Source organism: Prunus avium, chromosome 6 (assembly GCF_965620075.1).
Source record: "Prunus avium chromosome 6, drPruAviu1.hap1.1, whole genome shotgun sequence".
Classification (NCBI taxonomy): domain Eukaryota; kingdom Viridiplantae; phylum Streptophyta; class Magnoliopsida; order Rosales; family Rosaceae; genus Prunus; species Prunus avium.
This window is the reverse complement of record NC_142289.1, coordinates 7,631,764-7,654,129: the sequence shown is the minus strand read 5'-3', so window position 1 is coordinate 7,654,129 and position 22,366 is coordinate 7,631,764. Positions and strand designations below refer to the sequence as shown.

Sequence of the window (22,366 nt, the reverse complement as noted above, 5' to 3'; positions counted from 1 at the left end):
GATGTTGGTTACATTATCCTTTTTAATTATTCTTCTATTATCAGAAATTTGAAGACCATGGCTACTCAATAGGATTTCTCCATTTCCCAACATTTTGTGTGAAAAAAGGAAAGGGCATTATGGCCAATTTGGTTCGGACCGTATTAAATATTTGTTAACTTCGAGACAAAGACTTATAGCATTACGAGGTGCAGGTTGCTGCCGAGGTGGCGGTCCGACTCCACCTCGTTCAAGCCTGGCGACATGCATCTGAGTAACAGCAAGTAAAAGACCAAACTACCCTTTCTCGAAACACCGCTAATTTACACGCCACCGTCCAAATTCTCCACGTAATTTCGTCGAACCACAGGACCAGTTACTTATGTTCCTTCCAGGAGTACCTATTTAATGCTTAGCCATGGAGATTTCTGTCTCTGGTTTTTTTCTTTTTTCCTGTTATTCAAACAAACCTCCAAAGGAAATCCAAACTTCGAAACCTCCAGTATTTCAACGACGGAGGTTGGATTTCCAATTCGCCATCCCAAAAGCCCAAATCAAATTCAAAATCAAAATTCAAGAAGAAAGAGCCTCGCAGAGAGAGTCGTTTGAATCTTTGAGCTGTCTCTGATTGTTCATTTCCAATTCAAACCCGTAAGTTTAATCACAATGCTCTTCGTTTTTGCTAATTTTATGTATTTTATGATTTTTCAATGCATTTTCGTTCTCAATTTTCGGTCTTGATTATATATATATATTTTTCTTTTCAATTTATAAAGATGTATTGGAGAATTGTCGTTAGTATTTTTTTGATTCCCGACAAATCGAAGGAAAATAAATTTGAGCTTTTTCAGCATCTCAGCTCAACTTGCTTGGATTGTATCGAAAGGTTCCAAATTGACTAATGAAAAAAATAAAATTATTATTTTTCTTTCTTCATTACCTGGCAACCAAACAGAGTGTTAGGGTTTCCAATCATTTTAGATGACAAGTGGTTGCTCTATTTGTGTATATTGTTCATATTGTTAGATTGTGTTGTGTGATTATCATTCCATTATGTGTTATGATGCAGATACCAAAGAAGGATCAGAATCATAATCAAGAGAAGAGAATTTTGGATGAATGCGTGAAGACAATTTTGTTGTTGACAATTAAAGGTTTGAGTTTAGATGCTAATTTGGGTTTCACTAAATTTTGAGGGGTTGTTAGTGGCTTGACCAGATGAATGTGGTTGGCAAAGTTGGGAGCTTGATATCCCAAGGTGTTTATTCTGTTGCCACTCCTTTTCATCCCTTTGGTGGGGCTGTTGATGTCATTGTTGTTCAGCAGCAGGATGGGACATTTCGAAGCACGCCTTGGTACGTCAGGTTTGGTAAATTTCAGGGTGTTCTTAAAGGTGCAGAGAAGATGGTCCGCATAAATGTAAATGGAGTTGATGCCAATTTCCATATGTATCTTGATAACTCAGGAGAGGCTTATTTTGTAAAGGAGGTTGATTCTGGTAAAGGAAGTGAGACAAATGGGGTTGTGAAGGATTCTGTTACTTTAGAACCTACACAAGAGGAAAGTAGTTTGGAGATTGATAACCAGAATAATGGTAACGAAAACATTCTTGAAATTCGTAGACTGGAGCATAGTGTCTCTGATTCGATGGTGGTTCAATTGCGAGATGAACGTGGTTCCTTAGGCGCAAACCTGATACAGAGGGCAGAATCTGATTCTGATCGGAGATATTACGAATTTAAAGATGAGCAATCTTCTCTAGAGGGTTCCGTTGAGTTATCAGAGTATGGATCAGGTCGATATGATAATTTAGACAGTGATCATATTGTGGAATCACAGAATTTAAACTCAGAAGTTATATTGGTGAGTGTGGATGGTCATGTATTGACAGCCCCCATTTCAGCATCAGAGCTTAGCACAGAGGATGTGCAAGACACACCTCGATTCAATCTTGGCCCAGGTGAAGAGACCGACTTCTGTGAAGGCAATGAGGAGTTTAGTTCAGGTGAAACTGCTTGGGCTGCTGATTATATTTGTAAGCTGAATGAATCTACAACTAGTGATGCATCTGGTAATGTTTGCGGAGTTCAGAATGAAGATAATGTTATTGGCCGTCAGCTGGAAGTTGATGAAGGAGACAGGGGACTTGCATGTCAAGCTCAAGAAACTCAAAAGACTTCAAGACAGGAAAGAGATCTTCAGATGCATAGCAATTCAGAAGATGCATCTACTAACAAGGCAGACGTTTTCAAGAGCTGTTTGGAGCTAGAAGAAATGGCCAAACGTGGTGGGAAAGCTGATGTTGAAGATATGGGGTCCTCATTGGAGGTTCAAAATTCACCAGAAAAATCAAATCAGACTCTTCCGGACCCGGTGGTTGATAGAACTGAAGATGCTAGTGTTATTGAATTGAGAAATGACAATGAGTTATCTGCTTCTTGTGGTTCTGTTTCACCTGGCAACAATTTGTCTCCACATGTACAAGTTGGAAGTGAATCAGTCGAGAAGATTGTGTCTTCTTTGGAACAAATGAGTATTGAAAGCATTTCTGTACATTCTGTCAGTAACGATCCAGACTGGAAGGATGAACAGTGTGTTACATCAGCAGCAGTCGATGAGACAGAGAGTAGTCAACAAATACCTGCAACTGGAGATGAATGCAGTAAAAGTGAGCTAATAGAATCCCCAACAGAATCTTCAAGTGAAGAAACACAAAATGACCTAATAAAACCCCCAACAGAATCTTCAAGTGAAGAAACACAAGTCCATTCAAGCATAAGTAAGTACCTCTTACCCGCTTCAGTTGTTATTTAACTCTCCATATTTTTTTCTTGATTCTATTATCTAATTTGTGTTTACTGTTCTTACAATTTCCAGGGTTTGAGATCTCACTCTGTGGGAATGAACTTCGTGTGGGTATGGGCGTCAAAGCTGCTGCTGAAGCCTTTGCTGCACGCCGTGTATCTGCACAGGATTTCATAACTTCTGCGACATCGATTTTGAAAAATGAAAATCTGATTATCAGATATAGGGAAAGATACTTTTTGTGGGAAAAAGCAGCTCCTGTTGTTCTTGGAATGGCTGCATTTGATCTAGATTTGCCTGTTGCGCCCGAGGATGCAATTCCTGTGGAACAAGATGGCTCAGAAAAACCCAGGGATGAGGATTCAGGAATGCCTTCCACTCCTACTGGACGCAGATGGAGGCTCTGGCCTATTCCATTTAGAAGGGTGAAAACACTTGAGCACACCAGCAGTAATTCATCGAATGAGGATGAATTTGTTGATTCTGAATCTGGTCTGCAAAACTCACAACTTGAAGCAACTCCTGAGTCCCCTCAAAAGCAATTTGTAAGGACAAATGTTCCCACCAACGAGCAGATAGCATCTTTAAATCTCAAAGAAGGTCAAAATATGATAGCTTTCAATTTCTCTACCAGGGTTTGGGGGACACAACAGGTTTGCCAATCATCTGATGTTTCATTTATAAATTTGAGCTATAGCCAATAGAGTTACTAAGCCATTTTTATCTTTACCAGGTTGATGCACATATTTACTTGTGGAAATGGAATGCCAGAATTGTAATTTCTGATGTTGACGGAACTATTACCAAGTAAGGCTGCTGTGAATGTAATGTGATTTTGATTGTTAAAATAAGATTGCTTCTGCAACTTTCTGAAAGTAGATGGAAAATGTTGAAAGTTGTAATTCTCTTGCTGTCTTCTATTGCCATAGGACAAAACCATAAGAGACCTAGTTTAGTGCCAGACAGTTATGCAAATTAATTCTTTGGACTATCAGATGACAGCACAGGCAATCTGCAAACGTATCAAAAATACAAAAAAGACTTTACCATCATGATGTTATTATTGCTTAGTTTAAAGGTAAAACTTTCACCTGAATCCATTTTTTCCAGGTCTGATGTGTTAGGCCAGTTCATGCCATTAGTTGGAAAAGATTGGACGCAATCTGGTGTGGCTAGACTTTTCTGTGCAATTAAGGTACATCTCTTTAAAGATCATTGCAGGGGATAAAAAGACTTGTAAACCCCATGTTCTAACTGAGTTTAATGGGATTGCATAACTTTAATATTATAAGGGAAAATCCCTTTCTTTTATATTATAATGGAATTATTTGGTTTTCTTTTGTACATTGCTATCTAATATTGAGTCCTGCTTTTTCTACAGGAAAATGGATATCAGCTACTGTTTTTGAGTGCACGTGCAATTGTACAGGCATATCTAACAAGAAGCTTTTTACTCAACCTAAAACAGGTAACCTAATAATAGCGTGGTTTTTGGTATCCCTTTCCTTCTAATCCAACACCAAATTATAGTTCCTTGCCTTCTTTAAGTGATTATGTTGATAGAACTGCATAAGCCAAGTTGATTACTCTTCTGTACTTGCAGGATGGAAAAGCTTTACCCAATGGACCTGTTGTTATCTCACCCGATGGTTTATTTCCTTCATTGTTTCGTGAAGGTGAGGTTATCTCTGTAATATCTGTTCAGCTTGCATTAACTAACTGTATTATAGTATTTATGGTGCCCAATCTGTAATGGTAATCTCACTGATTTTTTCATGGAGTATACATTGTGAAAATGAAAGCCAATAGGAAACTAGAAACGGAGAAAGGCACACATACAAACTATTTGTAGCGTTTACCACAATATAAATATTTTAGACGCTGGTAGGTTGATTTGGATCAAAGCAGCATATTTCAGCCATGGTATGGTTTTATAGGGTGCCTGTGGTAAATGAATAACTATTCTCTCTCTTGTTCACTGTTGATATACAATGACTATCACATCCTCTATTTATTTGGATATGCAATCGTGAGAACCTTTCCTTGATGTGTCATTCGCTTGGATTTTATGCGCTACTAACTTGAGCATTTGTTATTTTCGTTGACCTGTGAACGAAGAGCATATAGTTATCCATGTTTTTATAGACACATCACACCACCACTGCCAGATGCTAACTAGCTCCTTTGTTTGCTTACATGTTTGAATTCTACCTGTCTTTAATTTTTTTTTAAATGTTTATTTTGTTTGCGCTGATCAATTAGTTTGTTTTTACCTATTTGCTGATGGCAGTTGTAAGAAGAGCACCACATGAATTCAAAATTGCCTGTTTAGAGGTAAATAGCTAAGAAAGTTAAACCCAAGTTAAAAAGCAAACACGTCTGGTTGGCATTGGACCTTTTTCTTCTAACAGTTGTGATATGTGATAAATCATATACTGCAGGACATAAAAAAGCTCTTCCCCTCTGACTACAATCCATTCTATGCGGGTTTTGGAAATAGAGACACGGATGAGCTCAGCTACAGGAAAATTGGGATTCCAAAGGGCAAAATATTCATAATCAATCCCAAGGTAATTGTCTTCCACTGATGCTTATCGCAAACCAAAGAGAGCAAATTCATGTATCTTCTGTGGCTAAACTGTTTCCATTAACTGGCAGGGCGAGGTGGCCATCAGCCATCATCGCGCTGATGTGAAGACGTACACATCCTTACACACTCTCGTCAACGACATGTTTCCTCCAACTTCATTGGTTGAGCAGGTAACTTAACATTCTTCTACATCCTCACCTCGGAACATAAAACGAAGTGCGGCTAGAGAGAGCTCTAACTCTGGCTTTGTTCTCATAATCGATGATGAACCTGGTTTTCAACACATTTGCAGGAAGACTTCAACTCGTGGAACTATTGGAAAGTGCCACTGCCAGACATTGAGTGATGGTTGTTACTTAGAGAAAACATTTCCCTTTGGCCAAACATGTCGGCGGCTTGGAGGCGCGCACACAGTGTAGAGATAACAACACTTAACATTCTTGCTGATCGTGGTCTCCATTCTATGCACATAATAGAACTGATGGCTCCTTTTTTTTGGGTCAGTTGTATTATCAGTGTAATATCCAAGCCATTGGCATTGTATTAGAAACTTGAGATTTTGGTAGTCAAGAAAAGCCCTCTTAAAGAATAAAAGTTATTTTGACACTTTGCTTGCCCTCCCCTTCTTTCCCTCCCCTTTCACATTAGTGTATCATTAGATGTACTTATCCATTGTAATCTAAAAACTTTTGTAGTGAACATTTAATTACGACACGGTCTGGTCACTAATCACTAAATTATGGTAAATCTTTAAAACTTACATGATCAGTTAATACGTGTAAAAAGGATTAGTGATTGGATTTGTCATATTTACGGACCAAGGACAAACTTTGGTGAATCTTAAATGAAATGATCCAGGAGAAACCACTTGAATTCATTGTGTTTATTACATAAACCGCAAAATTTAATTTTAAAAAAAAGATATAGAATTAGTACTTGAGAATGGCTACAACGTTGATTAGTATATTTCTAATAATCAAGTAGCATTCTACATAAAATTATGTTTATGCAATATAAAAAAAATAATAAAAACCTTAAATCATGTTTACCATGAAACGACGTCGCTCCGTATGGTTTAATTAAGCGTTTAATATTCCGATAAATCCTCCACGCCCATGCAAAACGTTGCTCGTTTGCAATTAGTAAGAATAGGGGTAATTTGGTAAATTCGGAATCGAAAGAAGAAAAGGAAGCGAAACATAAGGCAAAGCCGCGCAAAGTACTCCAACTAAAACCAGAAAAAATACGTTCATTTTGCACCCAGAAGGAATTGCCTGACTTCTTCTTCTCCATCTTCTTCATCAACCCAAAATTAACAAAAATCCGCCTCCTTTCATCATTTTACCTCTAATTTATTTGTTTATCTGTTTGGCGAGCGGGAATTTCCGAAAGAAAACGCGAGAAAAAGAGAGCGGCGGATGACATGTCGTGGATAAGAAATGCGGTGAACCTGGCAGTGGAAGCAGGGGCTACCAATAGCCTCACTCGCACCGTACGGAACTACGCCGACTCTGTCGTCCTTCACGCCGGGAATGCCGTCGCCGGCGGAGCCAGACTCCTCCTCCCTGAACGCATTGTATTATTTCCCAACTCACCATTTCCTTTTAGTCATTTCATTTCTTCATTTGAAAGAATTCAAATTTTGATTGAAGCTGCTTTAATTTTCTCATTTTGCGATTATCTGCCGTTTGAATGGATGCCCATTTCGTTGCAATCCAAAAAAATGAATTCCATGTTTGTTTGTTTTTCTTATAGAAGAAAAAATTGGAGTTAGTTTTAATATTAATTTTATTCAAATTCTGATTTGTTTGCTTGGGTTTGTTAATCAGGGCCCTAGGAATTTACAGAGTTTTAGGCATACTGTGAAAAGATTGGAAGAGGTGTCTGTTTCCTGTAGAGGGGTAGAAAGGGTTCAGCTACTGAGGAGGTGGTTGGTTGCACTTAAAGAAATAGAGAGATTGTCCACCCTTTACAATGTGAACAATGAAAAAACCCCTGATGACCAACTTAACTTTGATGAATCCATGGAATCGCCAAAAATACCTACGCTGGTGGGTAAACCCTGATGCACTCTACAGTTATGTTTTTGTTGTTTTGGTTACTCTATCTTGTAATTCTTGTGTGTTACTGTTTGAGACAGGTTTATTACATTGACTCTGATATGGGAGATGAACCAAAAACTTTTCGCGATGTCTTTCTACATAGCCAAGCTCTTGAAGGCATAACATTATCAATGGTAAGTTGAGAAATTATTAATGTTTTCTCATACGCATCATACCAGTCTTCTTGTATAGACAAGTGCTGAGAATGGATCATGCTCTCTAATTTTGATCATAATTAAATGACTTGGTTGACATAGATGGAAGTGTTTGCTTATTTTACCAATTACAAGGCTAATCCCCTAGTGCTTATGTGATAAGTGAAGTAGTGCTTATATGATGAGTGAAGTCATGGGGTCATATAATAACAAAAGGCAAACAAGGGTCACCAAGAGGTGTATAATAATTGCATTATAAGTAGAAAAGAACTCTTCTTTTATTATACATGGAAAGTCAAAATGAAATGGTTCTAATTTGTTAAAGTTTTTTTCCTCCTCCCTCTAATCTGTGTGCAAAGTTGTAGAATATTTTGATTTCTTCCTTCAAGCTTTCCCAAAAGTTTTAGTGCCATTCTGCATACATTGGCTGGGCTGGGCTTTGTATTTGCTGATCCATGGAGTTTAACCGCAGGTTAACTCTTTTGTATGACTCAGATTCTTGAAGAACCAAACGAGGAAGAAGTTTCGCTACTTTTGGAGATATATAGGTGATTTTTCTCACTCTTCTGGTATTCTCATAATGGCTGATTACCACTTCTGTCCTTGAAATTACATTTTTAGTCCATAACAACGGCAAGAAAGATTCGGTTCGGTTGACCAAAAAACTATTCAATAAAGAAAAGATAATTTTCCTAAAGATTGCTTTTGCGGATAATATTATTTGAATATTAAAATATTACGTGAATTTTCTTGTACCATATACAGGCTCTGCCTTACAGGAGGAAAGGAGGTACATAATGTAGTAATGAGCAGTGTACAGAATTTGGCAGCAGCACTTTCATACTATCAAGATGAAGTACTGGTAAGGACAGGCGTATGCATGAATTCAGCATGAATGGGGTTAACTTAAGGCTGTAAGCCTTCTGAGTACTTTTGGGATCAGACATCAAAGAATGGCCTAAATATTCAGCTTTCGCAAATGTTGTGCTTGAATTTTTCTTGTCTCAGTCCAATCGACGTTCTAATCATTGAAAGTGCTTCTTATTAAAAGTTACATATTAATATTATCATTTGAAGGCTTCAGTTCCCAAGAAACCATTCCCTTTTCCCCCTTGTTTCTTGAACTGCCATCTTCATATTTCTACTCATATGAAAAGTTACATAATTTTTTTATAAGCCAAAAACAGTACATTTCTAACCTTATGCAAATTATGTTGCAATTTAAGATTTTTGAGTTTAATGCATGCGTCCCTTTCTTATCTATTTTTCTTTTTACTTCTATTTTCAGATAAAACGAGAAGAATTGCTCCAATTTGCTCAAGGTGCAATTGCAGGGCTGAAAATAAATGCTGATCTTGCAAGGTGGTTGAGGAACTTTTTTTTTTCCTTTTCTTTGCTGCATGTTTGGGCATTGACATGCAAACTAAGAGATATTTGGAATGAAAATGACTGTTCAGTTATTGGTTTTTTATGTTTTTTGCTATGCTGATTCTTCTGTGAATAAGAAACAGAATTTTTGTAGCTCCACTTTATGCCTTGATATGTTAATTTTTTATATTTTATATGCTCTAGTAGATATTATATACTGAAGTGACTGTTGCATGCTCGGACTTTGATCAAACAGATCAATCAGCAACTATGAATTCATAATATGTATATTTTCTGCTGCTCACTCTCTCTCTCTCTCTGTCTACATGTGATCAATGAAACTCCAAAGTTGTTAAGCGTGATTCTTTACAATTATCCTTCCATACCACTTCATTTTGTGCTCTTGAAGTTTGGTTTTCCTTTTTCTTTGTTAGTTTATTATGTAGAGGACAATAACGTACATCAGAGTTTTTTATTTGCATACCCTCTATTCGATCTCCTTTGGTGAATGTTTGGAATCCACATGTTTCCATTCTTAGACAGTCATTATTAGTTTAAGTTTTAATAAGATCCAGTTGTTACTTCACCTAATCTTGTCCTCCACCTGCTTTTGTTCTCTGCTCTCAGAATAGATGCTGAAGCCTGCAGTATAAGGGAAGAACTTGATAAAGTGATGGCACACCAAAAGCCTCTAAGTGAAGGTTGTGAAAAATCATCTGAGAAGGAAAGGGATGCAACAATAGAGGTAAACTTGATCTTTTTATTTATGCAGATACAAGCACACATTCAAATACGCATCCCATAAATGCACAGCTTTATTTGAGATGATTTTATTTTATTCACATTCAAATTAAAAGTGTTATCAGAATCTCTGTTTCAGTCTAAAAGAAGCGCTTGTAGAAATTCAACTGTTCAAATATGATACATGCCCTAACTCCCTAACTGTTTAAATATCATCAACTAAGGAATTAGGATAACTAAGTGTATATGACTCGTTGAACTGAAAGGTCTGATTTCCTTGCAGAATTTAAAAGAAGCACTTGTCGAAATTCAACTATGTTCCAGGTTGGAGGATCTGTTATTAAAGAAGAAATCCTTGAGCAATGGGGACTCGCCCGAAATGCATTGTGAAAAGGTATACTCCATGTGATATCATCCCCGCACCTCCCCCCTTTTCTTTGAACTGTAACCAAAGAGGAATTGACAGTTCTGAATGTTCTAGACTGGTTCAGGGTTTGACAAACAACTTAACCTAAAAGTGGGTTTGATTTAACAGTTTTTAACAGTTCAGTGAGGTCAAACATTACATGGTATCCATGAAATGTATCCTGAATGCAATCTAGAGAAACATTGTGAAGAACAAAGCTACAAATTTTCAGTTCATCTTCTAAAAATTAATCTGAACATTCTTCTCAGTTTCTGTGTTTTTTTATTATGTTAAATATGGTTACTGCATAAGAAGCCTAGCTATGCCTTTGAGGGGCACTGCATATGTTTAGGCAATTGGCCCCATCTTCTCGGGCTGGGTCTTCTCTTATTTGTATTTAACTGCCCTGTTTTAATTTATATTGCAGGTTGAAAAATTAAAAGTATTTTCAGAATCTCTTGCTAACTCCACCTCTCAAGCTGAAAAGCGCATTTTAGACCACAGGTTTCAAATTGTATTTTAAAGCATCTTGCTTGTGTCTATGTATGCTAGTGTTATATGCAGGTTTCCATGATTTTTTTTGGTCCGTGTGTAGCTGCACACGTATTGAGAAAATAGATGCTTATGTAAGCACATCCATGGTGAAACAGTTTTTGTCCATGACCTAGTTTTTCCGAGAATTTTCAGTTTAAATGAATTAGCATATGCTTATTTCCTTCTTTTCCTACCTGATAAAATGGATTCTCATATTGTGTATGGACCGTAAAGGACCTTTTTCATCAGTCTGCTTGCTGAACATAGTGTTGAAGTAGATTACTCTGTTGGCTGTCATTAATTTCTTAGGATAAGTTGCTAAAACAAACGGGAGGGGAGGATCGACCCGTTCAGTATAATTCCGAAGAAAGACTGTTGGCAGCAGGTGTTGACATTTATTTTGCTCCCTTCAAAAGGAAATGCGGGCAGGGTTAAGCTCGGCAGAGGGTTAATGGGGTAGGGTCCTGCCCTTAAGATTCAGATAAGAAAAGAGTTCCAAACCTTTATGCATGCACCTCCGTATAAGTGCTGCGTACAAGTTCCGGCTAGGATAATTGGGAAAGATCAAACCAATTTGAAGCGCTCACATCACACACAGTAGTAGTAGATTAATTTTCGTTTCATTTATTTAGATTGGAAAGCTGCAATCTTGTAGTGTTAGATGTTTTAGCTGTTTTTTTTTTGTGGCTTCTTGGCCACTTATGTTGTATCTTTTATGTTTTCTTCAATAAAAGTTCGTTTCTTTGAAAAAAAAACAAAAAAGTGCACTTGAGCTCTATACATTTTGGTGCATGTCATCACTCACCTCTCTGTTTGATATTTGATTAATTGCTATTTGACAAAGAAATGTGAAAATTAGGTCCAGTTGGTGTTTCCTTAATCTTTATTTTCTTTAATGGTTTTTATTCTTTCTCTCAATACTTAAAGCAGGTTTCAGAAAGAAGAAGCACTCAACTTTCGTGTAGCTAAAGCTAATGAAGTAAGCCAACAGGAGAAGGTATACTGGCTGAAAAGACTTATTTCCCCCTTTTTCAAAAGAGAATGTGAAAGAACTATGTGAATCCGTTCAACTAAGGAATTCTTTTGCACAGATATATCATAAGTCTCGATTGAATAGGCATTTTCAGTTAATGATAGCTTAATTAATATGTCTTGAAGCCTATCTATCCGTACATTATATGTTTAAATGGGCTTCAGTTGCTCAGAATTTGTGGTATTCAACAGAATGGATTTAATCTCAGACTGTTCTTTTAGCTATTATAAAATTTGAACCTTACCTTTTACTATTTGTTTGAAGAATTTAGACTTAATTTTTGTATCTTTGAGGATTAACCTTATCATGCAAGTATTGCCCACACTGGCACGTGTCAACTTATTTAGATGCTTAAATAAAAACTGCAGACTTCCCACACAATGATAGCTGATAAATTTTTGTACCCATTGTTAATATGTATAGAAATGTGATTTAAGAACATCTTAATCATCTGTAATTTAATTTTTCAGAATTGATATATGACTTCTTTTTTGTCTGGTAGACTTGTTAAATTTTTACATCACATATGGTTGAGGCCTACTGTCTATATAGTGGACTGTTTACTGGAATAAATTTGTTTGGTTGTGATCCATTTTGTTGTTGACGTCCACGAAATTGTAGTAACTTGGCATTTTTCAGGAATTGGTGGCAGAGATCGGACAACTTGAGAGGCAAAGAGAAGAACTCCAACAAGAACTGAAAAAGGTTCCTCCTCTGTCATATATAAAGAGATAGTGCACTTTAGGAGTTCACAGTCATTTCCAATAGCGGTTAATTAATCGTTAGTTCTAGGCTTCTAGGTAAAATGTACTCAGTGATATTCATATTGATGATGATCAACTGAAGTGGTGCGTTCTTGTTAATGAAAAAATTGTCCCCATTCACAGAGCCTATTTAAAGAAGTTGAAGGGTGTTCATGAGAGTATACATATACATTTTCTTTTCTTTCTTGGCGTGAGCATCAGAAGAGGTGAACTGCAAATGTCACCCCCGCCAATTCTATAGCCTGCAAAATAAGTCCTATTGTGTTTTCTCATATTCTTTTGCTGGGGGGTATATTTATACGGCTGAACATTTTTTACAGGTGATTATTTCATTGAAGGCCGTTCGTGCACGCCTTCACAATGCAAGGGAAGAAAGAGAACAGTTTGATGAAGCAAGCAATCAGATTCTTGTACACATAAAATCAAAGGTATTATAGGTTTTTTGTTATGCCTTAGGTCACATTTAGAATGCATACATTAAGAATGGTTTTCTACAGATGTACTTTGGATGAGCATTTAATAGCTTGCTATGGAGTATCTATAATATCTGTTTTCTTTAATCACAGGAAGATGAGCTGTCAAGATCCATTGCTTCATGTAAAACAGAAGTTGATGTTGTCAATACTTGGATTAGTTTTTTGGAAGATACATGGGTTCTCCAGACCTCATACACAGAGAAAAAGGAGAAGCAGGTCAAGTATGTAGATCTTAGTTACACTGATCAGCAAATGAATCTGATGCCAATATTTCATGTTGGATAACTGTATTCTGAAAACTTGAAATGGAATTAATATCTTATGATATGATCTCTTTAATGTTTTCTGCACTTGCACTGTTGTGTACATCCCCTAGTGTATGATGACTTCTTCATATTTAATGATATTTGGTTATTTTCTTGTTCAAGTGGTGAACTGGAGAGATATGGAGACCATTTTGTGAATTTGGTAATCCAACTTCTCTCTACCTACAAGGTAATAGTTTTCTTCTTGTTTGTTGATAATTTCTTTTAAATAGTGCATCACATTCACTTTTATCTATTACTATAATTTTCCTTTTTCACCTTCTTATTGGTGTGCCTGTCTTGTATCATAACTAGGAAAGCTTGGGATCATCCATCGTTCATATTAAGAATCTCGTGGAGAGCTTGAGGTCAAGTCAAGGGTAATTTTCTCTGTTTCTCTTAGCTTTTCTTTTAAACAGTTTTATCAAGCCTCTGATTGTTTATTTATATCAGAGCAAATATATCACCTCATATAGATGATGGAAGTTCAAAAGTAAATAACCCAAGAAAAAATCTTGAAGAGGAATATTTGGACATGGAAGCAAAGGTATGCACACATTTTCCACTGTTTTTTTTATCCTTCGATAAGTCAAATTTTCAGTCTAATTCTTTAAGATCATGTTCCACTTGTGCATGTATGTATTAATCTTGTATTTCTTCATTCATTGTGCTTTGAACCAATATATCAACATGAAATATTCCTCAATCTAATTTCCCTTTGTCATTTCAGTTTCTGACCACCTTAAGTGTAGTGGAGACCATGAAAAGGCAGTTCTATGTTCAAACTGAAGGCATTTTCAGGTACTCATATATGCTGTCATTTTCCCTTCTGCCATTAGGTACACCTCTATGTTTATAGCATCACTCCCTTGATATGATACATGGTACACTCTTGATCCAGGAGAGATGACCAGAAGGTCAAAGACCTCTTTGATGCCCTCAAAAAAATAAAAGATGAATTTGAATCCATTGACAGACCGACATTGGAAATCGAAGCTTCACCACAAAGACCAGAGACACCGTCTAGTGATGGGCCCCAAATAATTCCATCTCCTACCTCTACCTCTCCATTGACAGCCTCTCCATTGACCAACTTTCCATTGATCGCTGGACCTCCAGAACTCAAACTGGATGAAGTATCCAATTCTTCCTTGATTAAAGGGGAGAAGAAGACAGTAGACTCAAAAGAAGAATTGGCAAAAGTAGAACCAGAACATGGTAAGGCCCTTCCATTGACCACTGGGACTCCAGAACTCAAACAGGATAAAGGATCCAATTCTTCCTTGATTAAGGGAGACAAGACACTAAACCCAAAAGAAGAATTGGCAAAACTAGAGCCAGAACATGGGAAGGTTGGCAAAGAAGGCTCAACAGAGGAGATTAATGACTGGGGGTTTGATGAACTTGAAAAGGACCTAAAAACCCCTAGCTGACCAGCAGGAAATAGGCAAATTCATACGGTGGAATATCCGAATATGTATACTGGTGCATTTTGATCTCATAACAAGGCAGGATTATGGCATGTCTAGTGGAACAAGCAAGTTAGTAGCTTTCATTTCCAGACAAGATGTAATGCTATGTATTTACAGGCAACACTCCTCATAGGTTGTAAATAAAAAGTGGACAAACATTCGAGTGCTTAGGTTTATCGATGTATGTAAATTCTCTTATCTTTGATTACAAGATGTAGATACCTTAAAAAGTTAAAAGCAAATTAATTTCTCCTGTGTGTATAGATACCATAACCATGCAACTTCTTCTTCCAGGTCTGATTGAAACATATTGTGCATATGGCAAAGAAATTGATTTCACTGATCATGTGAGCAACACTTGATTACAGGACATCTGCTGCATATGGAAGAGAGATATGTGATAGGATAGCGACCATCATCTACACGTGAGGTGGGGGTGGCTATCATCCATTGATGGGTGATGAGACCTACTGCCATCACAGCGTGGGCGACTCTCATTAGTATTTCTTGCGAAGAAAATAGACTTCGCAAAAGTGGCAAACCTAGTGAGCTTTGACATAAACTCATATTAAGCCGATGGAGTTTTTCAGTCACATTAGTTAAAATGAGACCAATCATGTGGCTAGGAGGACCAGAACTCGAGCATCTCTTAAGATTAGCAATCACAAGACCTCTTGATCAGGTGTTAGTAAGATTAATATATGGTCTGTCTCGTGTAGGCACGTGATGGCTACCATTACTGGCAGTGAGCTTCTACCTTTTTGTACCTTTTAATGGCTCCATGGCAGGCCCTCCAATCCATGCCAAAATACTATTTACCAACTAGGTCAATAGAAAAGTTGACAATAAAACCCATGTCTACAAAATAGGGAAGGAAAAAAACAAAACAGGAAAAAGAATTGGGTAAAAGCTAATGTTGACGAACAAAATAAGCAAATGACCTCATACATTGTTGGGAAGATGATGTAGAATCTTAAATTAAATATGAAATGCAAAATCCTTTTTACATTATTCTAAGACACCGACTAAACAAATATTATGAAGTTCTGTTCTCAGACGTTTTTTACTGGCCACGAAATGGGACCTTGTAGGTTGTTTTTACATGTTAATATGGTCAACAGTTTGAAATTCCAAAGACAGATATTATAAACAATGATGATGATGAGGTTAAATCTTTGCAACATTTTGACTAGGTTAGATAAGGACATCCACATATGATAGCCCATGATAGTTGTTGTTGTGGAGACAATATAATTTTTTATTTTGTGTTCTTTGATGAAAAAAATGAAATGAAAAATCTCTCTCTCTCTTCCCTCCACTGATTATAGAATTGTGAGTGAGAGTGCAGAAAACCAGATTTCGAGAAGTGGGTTGCCCAGACAAACATAAAAAATACACAAAATTGTTTTCAAATTCAAATCTTGGTTGGTTGCAGGGAGGTTAGTGGATGTTGCAGAAAAATAACATAATTATACATGTAATTGGCATATAAACATGAGGTGCATTATTGTGAAAGAAGATTCGAATCTGAGACTTTTTATCAAGTCAAGGTCATTTTTTATTGAGTTAGACGCTGGTTTTTTGTTTTTGAAAAAAGGAAATAAAACAGTTACAAATGGTATTCATCATAGAACCTAAAATATGGGTTCAATCTTTGTGGAAAATTCAAAAGTGCTACAAATAACCTGAAAAGTGAAAGGGAAGCACAAACTTAATTAAGAGAAGTGATCCATTTAGAATTCCCATATAGATATTGAACGGATATCATAATTTCAGTTTGGATTTCATTTCTCAGAAGTTTGATTTGGTCTCTTTCCTTCAATCTTGAATGTACTTTCATTTTCTTAACAGTGTTCAAAAGATGGGGTATGTTGCTTACATTGAAACTCTCAATAAAAACAGAAGCTCTGCCCTGTCAACATCTTGTACTTGAAGTCTAAGCTTTGTGCTCAAACATTTGAAGAATCCAAATGGCATTTACAGTAAGAGTGGATGTGGACTAAGAAAAACGTAAATATATGGGGATGTTCAAGCCATGTCATCCCACTAATCACGCTCTACAGTCTTGGCATTATAAAAGTTTGATTTGATGGTATGATTATAAGCAGCTATGTGTCAAAATTTGGTTGGTTCAAATCTGCCTTAAGAAAACTATAATTTCTCAGGAAACTGTCAATAATTACAACATTAAAATCTCATGGGACGGTTTAAAAACACTGTGATTGGAATCTATTGAAGCTACAAAATTAGTGTTCTATAGCCCAATACAAGAATAAGCTACAAATTAATGTTTTAGCCCAAAAGGAAAAAGTTATAGTTATTTTCTTTCTGCATTTTAGTTCTTGGAAGCATTCAAGATATTGAGAGAGAAAAAGTATTATACTATTATATATTATTCTAACTTGGCACCCTTACTTTAAAGGGTGCTCTGCCTCTTCCTTCACCAAGCTCTCCTTCCCATAAGCATCTTCACACACAAACACATACACACACATATACACAGAGAGAGAGAGAGAGAGCGAGCAGGGTTACATGAGATGGCCAGAAGCCAAGCCTCAGGTGAAAATACAGATGAAGATTACATAGACATGGAAGTAAGCTCCTCCTCCAACATCTTCTGTTATTCACTTGGCTCTCCACCACAAACCAGAGAGTTTGAGTTTCAAATGTCCTCAGTTTCTCAAGATAAAGAAACTACAACATCCCCAGCTGATGAGCTCTTCTACAAAGGTAAGCTCCTTCCTCTTCATCTCCCACCTCGCTTACAGATGGTCCAAAAGATCCTTCAGAGCTCAAACACCTCACTTGGGAACAAAACCCAAGAAGCCATTGAAGACAGCTTCAGCATTCCCTTCATCAATAGCTCTACCACCACACCTTCCACCAATACAAGCACCCCATTGGATAGGTCCTGCAATATCTCACCCTCAGAGTCTTGCAGGGTCAGCAGTGAGCTAACCTCAGATGAGTACATCTCTGAATGGACAGCTGAAATGTGTGTTAATTTCATTGGTGGTCATGATCATCCAAAGAAATCTTGGTCCACAAAGCTCAAGCAGTCTTCTTTGGGTCAAAAGCTCAAGGCTTCAAGGGCATATGTTAAATCTTTGTTCAGTAAGCCCACTTGTGCAGATGACTACTCTTGTGCAAAGCCAGCAAGAAATGCAGAAGCAGAAAATGGTTCAAAAGTCAAGGACTTTTGCTCAAATAAGTACATGAAGGTGGCCAAGAAAAACCCTTTTGGGAAAATTGACAATGGCAGATATCAAATATCATCAACTACTCTCATGAAAAGCATTGAGAAAGAAATGGCTGAGGAAAATGCCAATACCCACAGAAAGTCATTTTCTGGGGCCATTCAACATCCATCTGCACCAAAATCCTTGTGTTCATCCACAACTTCCTCTGTTTCTTCATCTTCATCTTCATCTTTCTCATTCAGCTCAAGTGGGTTCTGTGATATGCAGTTGCTGAAGAGAAGTACCAGTGCAAATTCAGAGCTTGAGAGCTCAATAGAGGGAGCAATTGCTCATTGCAAACAGTCCCAGCAGCTGTTTAGCTCAAGAAAGAGTGCAAATGAAGGTCATGGGTTCTGTTCACTGTCTGCTTCAAGGATGCAGTTTGTGGGGGTCATGAGATCTCACCAGGCCACATCTAATGATATGAGAGACACACACATGAATATGATTACATTATATGATTGAGAATTTCAAATGTTTCCCACTACCAAGTTTTCCTGTTAATCTCTTTTGAATTTGGGCTTCATTTGAATTTAATATGCGCTGTGATTGATGTACAGGCATTTGCACGTTTTTCCAGCACTGTTTGATCAGAGTCATCAGACTTTCTTGGCCTGCATTCATTTAGAGGATTTAACTGTTCAAATAAAAAAAGTCTAAACACACTTTCCCTGGTTCAACTTTTGTTACATCAGAAGTTTTGTAGTTACAATTGAGTCGGTTTGTTTATTTCTGTTACTTAGTATAATATGCATTAATGTTAATAATTATTGCGTGTGACAAATGACTTGCTCCCCTCTTTATTAAAAAAAGTCATCGAGATATGACCCAACAAAGACATTTTAAAGATCACTATATTGTTTTATATATCTTTGGTGACTGATGGATCTATAAATTCTAATCCAATATCTCCATGTTGAATAATGTGGAGAAAAAAGTCACAACTACATGGTTTAAATGTACCTGATCTTTAAGATAGTCTATAGGCCTTAAACACGCCAAGAAATCTATAACTGTTGCAAGTTGGACTTCCCTTAGAGTTTGTTTTTTGGATGAACTTTTCCTATTGAGAGGGATAGTATACTAAATTCACACACACTACACTTATGCGAGGACTTGAACCCAAAATCTTTCTTGATAAAGCAATTGTTTCGAACCACTACACTAGTGGGTTTTTACGAACTTCCCCTTTTGCCTGAGCAGGACAGGGCCTAGGCCGGTGAACGACTCCAGCGAGCAAGGGCTAGGTGTGGGACCCACCAACCCAGGTAAGCCCACAGCCAAGTCCAGCCTGTGCTACTACCTGGGCAAAGTGACGCAATACTGATATCATAATGACGTCAGCAATCAATTAAAATAACAAAAAAATTGAAAAATAAAAATAAAAAATTCAAAATTTTTATTATTATAAATACCTAACCATGTTCTTTACTTCCCACACCAAAATTCTATACAAATTTATCTCCTCATATCTCATGTGAATAGTAATTGCCTTTGCCCTTGCCCATAGGGGTGGAAACAAAATTGCAAAGGCTTCCGCTATTCACATAAGTAGTGACAGCCCTTGCTCTGTTCTTACCTTGCCCTTGCCCATAGGGGTGAAAGTGCTCTTAGAGTAATTGATGCTGAAAATGGAAACAATTTGGAAATATCATAAGTAATGGAAAGAAATTGAAAATGTGTTAGCACAACTAGTAAAGTCCCCCAAAATAATAGAAACCTTTTTCTGTAAAGTGAGTGAGTGACTCAAACTTTTGTAGTGGTTCGGGTACGGTAAAATTAGCTAGGTCTTTGTCCACACCAGCAGCTAGCTGGCTTCTATAAGCTGCTTTTTTCTCCTGAACTAGATTCTCAATGAAAGTTTCAGGCTTTATGTCCATCATTCTTTGTTGTTTTTGGATAAAACCATCATCGTCCTTTTAGACTTTTTAGTTTTACATTTACCCAAAAGAACTGTGGGTGATATTTGTTCTACTGTTCTTTCTCTCCTAGACTTCTGGTCACTACTGTACTGCATAAAAGTTAGGGACACATCATCCCTTTACCTTTTCTCTGTCATTAAGGTGACTTTCCTAATTATCAGGTGATCTCATAATCTCTATAGGGGAACAGATGTTCCCTATGATTAAGGTGACTTCCTAATTTTTTTATATACAAATAATAATTTATTTTAAACTAATCTAAACTACGAAAAGGAAATACGAATTCGAGTGAGAGTAAGTCACATCCTATAATACTTTGTTTTTCTAAAAGAAGCACAATAATTGTTCTCCAGCAGTTCAGCCTAGAAAATTAACACCAAGTCGTGTTTGAATTCATTTTACTGCATTGAAAGCTATAGTTACAGAGTGTTTCTTGTCTGCCTCTGCAGAGCATCCACAGAGGCATGTTACATGTATCAGAAATGTATTTAAATAAATAAAAAAGAATGTAACAGCAAATGTCACACCAAAACTATTATTGAAGTCAAAAGATTAATTGAAAATGTCAATTTTCAGGCCAAGAACATTTTAGCATTCCATTCTTTTTCTTTATCTTTTGATTTTGACTGAACATTCATTTCAAAAAATGTGTCTGCTAGATTTTTGACAGGACAAGATGTATGAAACTTATTTGTAGAGCACTAGGAAATACATACAATACATACAATACAAGCACATATAACAAGAAACTCATATCCCCACCATAACATCAACATGGTTGTCCATGCCGAAGTTGAGAAGGATAGGTCTTGTGCTCTTGAGGATGAGGAGAAAGATTTTCACGAAATAGGGATAGCACTATTTTGCTATGTTCGGTCAATAACGCTATAACATGTGTGATAACACTTCTACGTTGCTTAACATTATTAATCGGTTTGCTATCTCCATTGTAACTAAGTTTTTCTCGAGGAGAGGATGAGTGCTTTTATTTTCACACATGTTAGAAATTATTAGTAACAACTTCTCTATCTACTAGTAAAATGAGGGTGAAAAAGTTAGAAAACTACCTGCATTATCAGCTGCTTTTAAGTTTTATGGCTTTTCTTGTATTTATGTCCTGTTAGTCAAATAATATGGGTAGAATATTTTCAGATATATTTCATTCTCCGAAAGGAGGTATTTATAATACAGGTTACAAACCCTAGTAGGGTTTAATTAGGAAATAAGTGGAATCCTAATTACATAATATCTACACAAAAGGTAAAATAAATAAAACCCAAATAGAATAGGACTAGGACTCGCCAACACTCCCCCTCAAGTTGGAGCAAAGACGTCACGCATGCCCAACTTGTCAAGCGAGTTGAGAAAGATACTTGTAGAAACAGCTTTCGTAAGAACATCAGCTAACTGATACTCTGAACGGATGAAGGGGAAGGACACAATCTGCACATCCAACTTTTCCTTAATGAAATTTCGATCAACCTCCACATGCTTTGTACGGTCATGTTGTACAGGATTATGAGCAATTGCAATCGCAGCCGTATTGTCACAATATAACTCCATGGGTTTATTAGGCCCAAAACCAAGGTCTTTCAACAATCTTCTCAACCATAGTAACTCAGATACACCATGGGCCATTCCCCGATACTCGGCCTCAGCACTAGATCTAGACACCACCTTTTGTTTCTTGCTCTTCCACTTAACAAGATTGCCACCTACAAACATAAAATACCCAGATGTCGAACGCCTATCTGTGGCTGAACCTGCCCAATCAGCATCTGTATACCCTTCTACATTTGTATGGCCATACTTGGAGAAAATTAACCCCTTGCCAGGAGTTACTTTCAGATACCTTAAAATACGAGTCACAGCCCCCATATGATCTACACTAGGAGAGTGCATAAACTGACTCACTATATTTACAACATACGCAATATCTGGACGAGTATGAGCCAAATAAATCAACTTCCCCACAAGTCGTTGATAACGTTCTTTATCAGTTGGAACTTGATCGGGATATATCCCCAACTTATGATTCTGCTCACTAGGGGTATCAATCGGTTTACAATCCAACATTCCAGTTTCTGCAAGTAAATCCAAAACATACTTTCTTTGGGATAGAAAAATACCATGTTTAGATCTGGCAACTTCAATCCCAAGAAAATACTTTAAATCACCCAATGATTTCATCTCGAACTCAAAAGCCAGATACTTCTGAAGACTCTGTATCTCTACATGATCATCTCCAGTCACAATCATATCATCAACATAAATAATTAAAGCCGTCAATTTACCTTTATGACGCTTCAGAAACAAAGTATGATCAGAGTTACTTTGCACATATCCAAACTTCTTCATAGATGCAGCAAATCTTCCAAACCACGCTCTTGGAGACTGCTTGAATCCATACAAGGATTTCCGTAGTTTGCACACCACACCCTCCTTAGAAGTCACAGGGATACCTGGCGGAGGATC

At 37.0% G+C, this 22,366-nt stretch overlaps 2 protein-coding genes and 1 pseudogene across 3 annotated transcripts; all 3 read left to right on the top strand.

The window, feature by feature from the left end:
- The first annotated feature begins 258 nt into the window (after positions 1–258).
- On the top strand, positions 259–5,980 carry PAH1 (Lipin family protein). Its single transcript, XM_021975685.2, has 11 exons — positions 259–630; positions 1,049–2,758; positions 2,857–3,437; positions 3,518–3,591; positions 3,895–3,979; positions 4,166–4,252; positions 4,388–4,460; positions 5,075–5,118; positions 5,226–5,354; positions 5,443–5,544; positions 5,667–5,980. Exons 2-11 carry the CDS (start codon positions 1,198–1,200, stop codon positions 5,718–5,720), a joined length of 2,790 nt encoding a protein of 929 aa, XP_021831377.2. The 5' UTR covers positions 259–630; positions 1,049–1,197; the 3' UTR covers positions 5,721–5,980.
- A 606-nt stretch (positions 5,981–6,586) lies between these two features.
- Positions 6,587–14,983, top strand: LOC110771376 (uncharacterized). Of its 2 annotated transcripts, none has more exons than XM_021975670.2 (18): positions 6,587–6,950; positions 7,204–7,425; positions 7,515–7,610; positions 8,127–8,179; positions 8,397–8,493; positions 8,920–8,993; positions 9,627–9,744; positions 10,024–10,134; positions 10,574–10,650; positions 11,608–11,677; positions 12,353–12,418; positions 12,798–12,905; positions 13,044–13,174; positions 13,382–13,448; positions 13,574–13,638; positions 13,712–13,805; positions 13,989–14,059; positions 14,160–14,983. In XM_021975670.2, exons 1-18 carry the CDS (start codon positions 6,798–6,800, stop codon positions 14,689–14,691), a joined length of 2,205 nt encoding a protein of 734 aa, XP_021831362.1. In that variant the 5' UTR covers positions 6,587–6,797; the 3' UTR covers positions 14,692–14,983. The 2 variants fall into 2 exon arrangements, with proteins under 2 accessions (XP_021831362.1, XP_021831363.1); XM_021975671.2 differs by having other exon boundaries at positions 6,588–6,950; positions 11,611–11,677.
- A 1,992-nt stretch (positions 14,984–16,975) lies between these two features.
- LOC110771380 (putative membrane-associated kinase regulator 4 pseudogene) lies at positions 16,976–18,532 on the top strand (annotated as a pseudogene).
- Positions 18,533–22,366: the final 3,834 nt, after the last annotated feature.

Bases quoted from the DNA above. Each gene is read 5' to 3' on its own strand.
- PAH1 (XM_021975685.2), top strand. From the start codon at position 1,198: ATGAATGTGGTTGGCAAAGTTGGGAGCTTGATATCCCAAGGTGTTTAT. The intron at 3,438-3,517 runs GTTTGCCAATCA...TATCTTTACCAG, and splicing joins GGGTTTGGGGGACACAACAG to GTTGATGCACATATTTACTT. The intron at 5,119-5,225 runs GTAAATAGCTAA...CATATACTGCAG, and splicing joins TCAAAATTGCCTGTTTAGAG to GACATAAAAAAGCTCTTCCC.
- LOC110771376 (XM_021975670.2), top strand. From the start codon at position 6,798: ATGTCGTGGATAAGAAATGCGGTGAACCTGGCAGTGGAAGCAGGGGCT. The intron at 7,426-7,514 runs GTGGGTAAACCC...TGTTTGAGACAG, and splicing joins CGCCAAAAATACCTACGCTG to GTTTATTACATTGACTCTGA. The intron at 9,745-10,023 runs GTAAACTTGATC...ATTTCCTTGCAG, and splicing joins AAAGGGATGCAACAATAGAG to AATTTAAAAGAAGCACTTGT.